Source organism: Galendromus occidentalis, unplaced genomic scaffold, assembly GCF_000255335.2.
Source record: "Galendromus occidentalis unplaced genomic scaffold, Mocc_1.1 scf7180000075380, whole genome shotgun sequence".
Taxonomy (NCBI): domain Eukaryota; kingdom Metazoa; phylum Arthropoda; class Arachnida; order Mesostigmata; family Phytoseiidae; genus Galendromus; species Galendromus occidentalis.
This window is the reverse complement of record NW_003803370.1, coordinates 40759-49558: the sequence shown is the minus strand read 5'-3', so window position 1 is coordinate 49558 and position 8800 is coordinate 40759. Positions and strand designations below refer to the sequence as shown.

Sequence of the window (8800 nt, the reverse complement as noted above, 5' to 3'; positions counted from 1 at the left end):
CGAGACCCGCCGGGGAGGTGAAAGATGAAGCGTTGCTACAATCTGTATGCTTGTTTTATTCTTCCTCTTCACTCCGTTCGCATTACATTTTGTTTTCTGCAGCCGACACTTTCTGAATTCCGTATTCCTCTCGTGAGTAGTCGAAAGCGACGGAAGCCGTCAGCGGGGCATTCAATGTCGCGAGCCGGCTCCCGGCTTCTGTGTCGTCGTGGTTATCGATTTGGCATAGATATCGCCTACCAGTATTTTAGGCAGGTTACTAGCACTGGATGAACTCCAATCAATTCGTGCTCAACTAGTATAAGGCAATATCGATAGTACAGAATACATAGGGCAGAGATCGTCAGGTCGACACCTTCCACAAATATCTGACCCAATTCAACCTGGAATGACTTAACGTAGCTGTTGTCGTTGGATTGGTTGTCTTGAAATTGTGGTGAACTCAGAATGACTCTCGATACTCGGAATGTTCTCCTCCGTTGTAGTACGTACATGCTCTAATATCGATCGATGTCTTCACTTTTCGACGTGCGGCTAAGCGTGCACAAAATATAGTCGGCGCAGCTCTCTTCAAATGAGGTTTCTGTCTGACTGGACAAGAGACCTTACAATTAGCAAAATATTTTTAGCGTCCATGGGATACAATTCGATTGGTATATGTCACACAACTATTTACAAAATGTCAGACGGGAGGCAATGCAGGACAACCCAATAAGTCTATCTCGTAAGTGGGTACAACCTCCACTCGAGCGACTCACTCTCGCGGTAGCTCCGTGTTTGATTGACAAATGTTTCTGATTGTATTCTTCTGTTTTTTTTCCCGCCGCCGCGATTTCCAGAGCTACCGCCAGCTTGTCCTTCGGTCTGCCAACCCTTCTGCTCGCTCTACAATCTGCGAACGCTCTCCGCTTCTTCTAGCAAATGAGATCAGCTGTCACGCTTGTTCTGAGATCTAATTTGACTGACTTTGAGATTTGACCGAATGGGAGGAATGTTTCTTTGCTATAGAAGGGCTTCAGGAATTAAGCAGCGTAGTGAAGCCCTCCAATGCTTGTGGTCCGTGCTCACGGTTTGATTGTCTCACTCGGGGCACAGTAGTACGAGAAACGGTCTCTTCAATGTATGTAGATTTTTTCACCTGTCGTCATACGGAAAATAATCCTGATAAAAAATAGCTGTTCTGTGATTGGTCAGAGCCGTCTGGCGTGAACAGAAAATCGAACAACTGCAATATATGAGTCGGTTCTAAGCATCAGATCGATCGTATGAGCTCCGCAACGATGAAATAATTTTGAGCACGAGGTGGTAGTCGTGGTTGGCATATGGGGACCAGGGGTGGTTCGCCGTCGATGACTCCGTCGAGTGCCGGGGGTGATCCTCACGGTCTCGGACGTCAAAAAAAGGAGAGCAACAAAAACTTCGGCTCCATGCAGAACGCATAAAGTGCTGGGCATGATGAGGCCCAAACTCAATAACTGTGAACACTGTTCTCGACGAATCGCTGCTCCAGATTTAGAAAAAAATGAGAGTTGCAACACCTTGTCGACTGAGATCAGGGTTTGGCAAAATCATTGGATGCATTGGTTTGTCAAATATGTGCGACCTCGGGTTTCGGGAACAACGATCTGTCTCGAACAGAAACGCTTGAAATGAACGCGTCTATGGCTAGTTGTACGGTTGCTGGTTGTTCAGCGATCGGCGCATCTACTTGCGATTCGCAGACTAATCCCACCGATCGCCATCAGAGATCAGAACAGATGTCAACGTGGAAACATTTTGGTGTCAATGGGGAATGCCACAAGAAAAAAATAACGTAATGATACCACCCGAACTCGCGTCTGAGGGGCTCACATGAATGACGCAACACTAGCGAGCCCGTACACATACTTAAAATCTTGCAGTTGTTTGAACTTCTGTGCGGCTATCGGAGAAGTAATTCGTCCGAAAATAATACCAGTATATCGCACTCGTGTGGCGGTAAGGAGAATCATAATGAGTCAATAATATAGTCAATCATTAGTTCGGACGTACCTAGATGCTCAAGTATGACATGGTGCCTATCATCATCGTTTTCCCTCTAAGAGTAGTTGTAGTAGTTGCTGTCGATGCAATCGTAGGAGTTATAGTAATAGTAATTGTTGTGGATGTAGTACTTGTGGTTGTTGTGGTTGTTGTTGATGTTGTGTTTGTAATCATCGTCGATGGTGGTTAAGTTCTTAATGTAGCTCTCGCTGCTGTTGTCGTTGCTTTTTCGTTAGTGTTTGGGTTGTAGTACTCGTAGTGGTAGGTTCGAAAATTGTCTTCACGAAAAAGTATAGGCACTGGAGTGTCTGTGGCGGCGTGGGGTCTTCTTTCGACTTTCTTCAAAAATTAGGATACTTTGCATTGGTCGCTGATCTAAAATTCTGGCTGTCTCTGTGACTGGCTCCTCCGTCATCCGTACAATAGGTAAGTGGATAATTAGGTAAGCTCTGTCTGGCGAATGTGGCGTATAGTCGACCTTTCCGAAGGCGTCGTCCGGCGCGTTTATATTAGCCTTGTCAATCTCTACATTCGTAGGCGGAAAGACTTTTCTCTTGTAGGTAATAATTTTTCTCACCGTCCGCTTAGCACGCTTATAGATCAGTTTTTCTGTTTGTGTACAAAAAAGACCACCTGCACTCAACCACCTCAAGCTGAGTCCCCAATCTATTATCGGTAGATAATATAAGGCAGAAAAATAGCGGCCATCTGCAGCAGAGAAATAACTGCGGAAGATTTGGCATGGAAGAGATCAACACCATTCGTGATCACAATCGTCGTAGGCGAGTGGTTCCGACCGCAACTTCGACCGTCGCCTCGGAGCCGGGTTGGAGCTTTGCAGTACGGGTCCACAGTGGAAGAGCCGTACGAGATTATTCATCATCTGTATGCATGCGTGTTTTTGTTTCTGTAAGTATGGGTTTTTGACTCGTTCTTCACCGTAGCTTCCAGAGAGGAGCTTCGAAAGCCATACAGTCAGACTGTTTGCTAAACTTTTTTGACTCTGTAAACTGAGTCTGGAATGTTATGTAAACTATCTGTTTGGAATGTTTTCTTGGAATGTTCGATGTAGTCGTTCTCCAGCTGTAGTGGCCGCGTATCGCACAACACTATGAAGATTCGGAGGGTCGCGTGACCCTCCTGTCAATCATCAACCTTATGTTTCTTCCGTCCACGCTCATCCCGTAATCGTCGACTCCCCTCGGTCTCCTACTAACTCGACATGGAAGGACTCGGTAATACCGGGAGTAGGTATCTGGATCACTGGGACACTAGCTCGTCAATGTCGACTACCTCGTCTACGGTCGCTAAATACCTAATCCTTCACATGGGGTTCCGTTTGCTGGCGTAGTCCGTCGCCCGTCGTTCAGAGGTCGTTGTTTTGCGAACTGTGATCTGATCCTGTCGAAGCCGAAGACCCGTTGCCACCAGCACTGCTGCTTCCTCCGTTCGAGGAAATCAACTTGAACAGGTTGGATGCAAGGTTCATAGCCGTCGGATCGAGTCTAATTTGATCGAGCATCGAAGGGAACACTGGTGGGAATACAGGCATTTCGGGATCGCTCGAATGTCCGTTATGGCCGCCTGATCCGTTGTCAGGAGGAGATGCGCTAGGTCCTACGGGTAGGATTGACAATTCGCTCGAGGGTCGTCCGGGGAAGCGACCTCGTTTCGGCGTGGGAGCCATCCCGTGCACCTTTTGTCGATGTCTGCAAGGGGGAACGTTCTTGGTTCTTAGCCTCGAAGAATGAGACACGGAACGGGAATGCAGCGGGAAAGGGTGGAACGAGAACGAGTTCATGAGAGCAGCCTGTCGGAGTACTGACCTGTCTAAATGGAACTTCTGTCTGGCTCCGTAGCTGCACAGATCACATTTGTAGGGCACCTCACCGGTGTGCAAGAACATGTGCTGACGTATCGACGTTTTGGTGTACGCGCGAAATGGACAGAACTCGCATTGAAATCTCCGCTCAGGATCCTCAGAGTTCTTGAGATGTATGGCGGCTATGTGAGAACGGACATCGGCAACACTCCGGAACCTACGGCCGCAAATCTCGCAAGGGATGCACGCCTCTGAAGGACGTAACTGCAAGGCGTTATTGCCCGCAGGGATTCCAAGCGCCTGGGGGGTTCCCACCAGACCTGACGGAGGAGGTGTCACCACGAGCGCCAGCGATGACTGCGAAGGAGAAGGGGTAGAGCAAGCGACTGTGGATGCCGAACTGACCATTCCGTTGGAACCTGCAAAGAGCAGAAGCGAATGATTATTCCCATCGACGTTTCGAGTAATTTCTGCTCATACCTACTGCCAATAGATTTACGAAAGGGATGCAGGGTGCTATGATTCTCTTCCGAGCTCATCAGGTTTTTGTCTTCGATCGTGACATCCTGAGACCATTCTCTACAAGAAAGAGATTGAGGACCTAGACGCTTTATTAGTCAGGCAGGAAGGCTAAGTAACATTTCACAATTTTTCAGAGACAGTAGCGCACACAAGCATTCACACAGCTATGTCCTAACGTCGTCCTATAAGAGAGAAATGTCGGTTAGTATCAGTGACACTATCTGCGATTAGTTTTCAGACAAACTCCTCTCTTCCTTCCTCGCTCACCAACAGATTCGTACCCTAGTTGAGCTAACTCACTCACGTATCCACGGCGCAAACTCCGGTACGAAGTAAATATTCAGAAATAATCCTCAACTCCATATCGTGTATTGCATAATGATATATATGGGATAACTCTTGCATAAGTTAATCAACAGTATGAAATCACATCAGGGATCACACTCCTCCGTCGTAGGGCTGGCGAAGCATATCGACACCAGACCTGTCTTCGACCGCTTGCTTGATGGGTGTTTCTCACTGGTTCAGTTCAGGAATTTCTAGTCTATGGAATTGTTCCGAGATCACGGGCAGGTGTTTACTCAAGGCTACAGGATCAGTGATGACAGCCGTTGGAAGCTGCAAAATTACGGAGAAAGCGTTTATTAGACCAATCCTCGTCAAAAGCTTCGGAAGCTCCGAAGTTACCGGCGGGCCGGGGGGAGAGCGCCCTGGAAGCTGTGAGAAAACTCACATCGAGATTCTTCGTATCTTTGAGCTCTCTCTCGCAGTATTCACGTAGGAGGTACGATTGTCCCGTCTCCCAGTAGATCCTCGTGTCGTTCATCCGGATCAGTACCTTGTCGACTCTCAGAAAGAACCGGAGAAGAAGGAAAAAATTATTCCTCATAACGCGAACTTTGACAGTGAGTTTCGCGACTCCGTGGTCTGACAATTCATCCTCGAATAAACAAATATCCTGGTAGAAGAGAATCGGCTCCTCCGATGTGAGCTTTCTCAGGTCTATTCGCTCAGTGGTTTCGGTTTCCTGTGGAATGACGGGACCCATATAAGCTGAGAGCTCCGAGCATCCTCCTACTGGGATAGAGTATTTCCGGTAGACGCCCGGCTACACACAACACGAAGGAGGGTGGGGGGTTTCTCCCGAAGCTCGCGAGGAGGAAACCGCTCGGCTAAGCAGCTGGAAAAGCCTCCTCTCGACATAATCTCAAAGCCATTCGAGGAGAGACAGGATATATTTCATGAGTCCCTAGATCGCCTCCTTGGCCAGCTTGGAAATCTCTGATGTTCTGCACTCACCTTCAATTGAGCTCCCTCCTTGCCGAATAAGGTTCCTTTATAACTTGTAGTGAAAGTCCAATCGAACTTGTGACTCTCCGGCGTTTTCACCTCGGGCAAATCCAGACCCTCACGAGCCTCTCGCCACGCATCAGCGATCGCGACTTTGGGGACGTAATTTTTTCCGTGACCAGCTTCAGGGCGTCCAATGGGTTGAAATCGACGCCGAAGCCATTTGCGTGCTCTATCCGTAAACAGTTCCATGCGAACGTCATATCGGGGTGAGACGGCAGTTGGAGGGTATAGATGTACCTATGACGGGTGAGGACAAAAAGAAGAGTTATTCACTTGATGGGAGCGCCATTTCTCCATAACGGGTCCTTCCGACGAGTTTTCCGCTCAACGACATCATGTTGAAAGAGATGCGCATTCGGTTTTCTCGGCGAAATCCCTCTCACTTCTGATCTCTCAAGTGATCCTCGCCAACGAAAACAAGCGAGCGACATCCCGAGAATCCAAAACTCCGGAGGTCTCGGAAGCTGGCTTCTCCGAAGGCCGAAGCACCCCGATCCCGGTCACGAGTGGTTTTCATCGTCCGGAGCTTCATTTCAAGTTCCGATCTGGATTCGAACATTTTGAGCTCCTCAATAATTGATGGACATCTCGCATCATCATCACTGTTCGATGGATCATTTCTAATCCTGAGCTGTCAGATCGATCGGGAGATGGATTTCCGAAGCGGGTCCGAAATCGATCGAGCAAAGGGGATGTGACGGTATCCCCAGTTTCTCTCGGGGCGCCGGGAGCATCTCCAGAGAACTTGGAACGGGGAAAACATAAGAAGTCGACAGCGTCGCCCCTCTCGAGGGATTGGGAACGCACGACAAACATTTCAGGATGTAGTGATGGAAACCATCCGGATGCGCGTCAACAAACGAACGGAGGCAATGGAGAACAAAAGGAGCGAACAGTAGTATCGCCGAACCGGAGAATCGCCGAAAGTCTCAAACTTGAATCTTCTGACTAGCGCAACGCCGTCACTCGGCTACGTAGGAAGAGAGAACGTTATTGTGGCGGTAGGGATGCTGGCTGACTGGCTCATACGACGCCTTCCAGGTTCTCCGTCTGCGACTCGTGGGGCCCCCGGCTAGCGTCTGACTTTTTCTGCTCCGCCAATCCAGCTGCCATCTGTCCATGTCGTCCGTCCAATCCATCCGATCAACCACGGGAGGCACAAACTCAGACACACAGTGCCTTTCACTTTCAGCGAACCGCATTCGGTTTCTGTGTCAAAAGGAACGCACGAACGAAACCAGGTTCCAAGGCACGACGAAGCCGCGGGGGAATTCCAAAGAGAAACACTCGCCGAGCACAAGCTTCGCCATTGACAGCGCTGCCACACTCGGCCAATAAGAACGCTGGCGCCGGAAGGATCCGCGCACTTCCACTTCCAAAGAGCAACGGTTCTCTGGAGAAGATCGGAGAGGAAAGCGCCGAGCTTTCCGAAAGCATTCGTTTCATGGCTTCAGGTCTGAAACTCGATACGAGCGACTTCGAGCGCATCGGTCGCCGTTGGGGTGCTCCCCCACCGTCCTCGAGGAACTTCCAGCGATCGACGAAATCATCCGAGACAACAGGCCCCGGAACGCCGTCAGACGGACGACAGAGACGCACGCCGAATCGTCGAGATTCGAGACCGCGTGCGGCTGTGACACCTCACGCCTGCTCCAAGTTCCTCGACTAACGCTGAACTAACTTCCATGCCCAAAGACTGACCTGCATAGTATGCACAACTTTGTCTCATCGATGCCGTTCGGAGACTCGCGAATCGCGACGCACTGATCGCGCGTCTTGCACTTCGAGTGTAGGATCGGTCCTGATTCTGCCGTAAAGCGCCACCGATCCAGGTGGTGGTGCTCCTGGCGCCTACCGATCATTTCGTCGCCGTTTCCGTCCAGGCCTATATATCGGGAGCGAGTTGAACGGCTTCACGTGCAGCAGTATCCAAGAGTCGTATCTCCGAGCACTAGTCACAACAACACTTCCGACACGATAAACCGAAAACGTACAGAAAGATATCCACTGTTGTGATGATGGGAGAGTAGTCTGACTGGCTGACTGCCTCACTCGCTCACTCACTCCTGGATCGACGGACTGACTGCTTGTCTGCCTGCCTGCCTGCCTGCCTACCAGCTTTCCTTCCTTCCACCCGTGTTCTGCTCGATGGCTGCTTGGTTGGATAGCTGCGGCGGCGGTAGCGGCGGCGGCTACGGCGGCAGCCTGCTTGCCTTTCGTTCGTATTGTGTGCGTGTGCGAGTGCGTGGATGTGTGCGCATGGGTGTGCGCTCGCCGCGCTGGGTGGAAGGAAGCCGCGGCTGCAGAAAGCAGCTAGTGAAATGAGTGGACGCCTCGAACGGGCCGCCATCTTGTTTTCAAGGCGACCGACCGACGACGACGACCAACAACCACCACTATCACCGCGCCGAGGAGATCCCCGAGTACAGCGCCATGCGAATATAGCGGCTCCACTCACAGTTACGAAATCGGTCGTGAGAGCTTCAGTGGCAGCGGCGGCGGCGGCGGCCGGCAGCTAGGTACTGACTCTATGGATGGAAGCCGCTGTTACTGTTGTCCGTCCGTCCGTCTGTCTGTCTGTCTTTCTATCCGTCAGTCCGTCCGTCCGCGCGTTCGTCCGATTCGGCTGCTATCTAGCTGACTGGCTGGAATGGGGGGGCCTGCACTTGCCGCCGCCGCCGCGGCGACTGCGATTGCTGTTGGTGCAGCGGCGGCGGCGGCGGCGGCGGCTCCTATTCACTCCTCGCTCCAACCTCTCCCGTAGGCGTGGGGCGCCATCCAGACAGCCGCAGCGGCGTTAGCGCTGGCGGTGGCCTCGAACACCTAGACGACGACGACGACGGCCTAAGCGGCGGTCACAGCCGAAATTGTAGCGCTGGCAGCGTTCGTCGTCGCGGCAAAGACGTAGACGATGGTTTCGCCGCAGATATCTAGGGCAGAAAAACCCCGGAGAAAAAGGTTGGGGAAGGAAAGTTGGTCCGGCAGCGACGCGACCGAGAAGAGGAGGCACCTAGTCAAACTGGAGAACAGCACCACGACAAGAGGCAAGCCGCATCGGGGTACGCCGATGATTCTACTTCT

The 8800-nt window shown here is 51.0% G+C and overlaps 1 protein-coding gene across 1 annotated transcript; it reads right to left on the bottom strand.

The window, feature by feature from the left end:
• Positions 1-4716: 4716 nt before the first annotated feature.
• LOC100899383 (TIP41-like protein) lies at positions 4717-7863 on the bottom strand. The gene is given in 5 exon segments (XM_029110756.1): positions 4717-4984; positions 5100-5393; positions 5666-5829; positions 5832-5956; positions 7421-7863. Coding segments are annotated over 5 exon segments (846 nt in total). The 5' UTR covers positions 7582-7863; the 3' UTR covers positions 4717-4882.
• Positions 7864-8800: the final 937 nt, after the last annotated feature.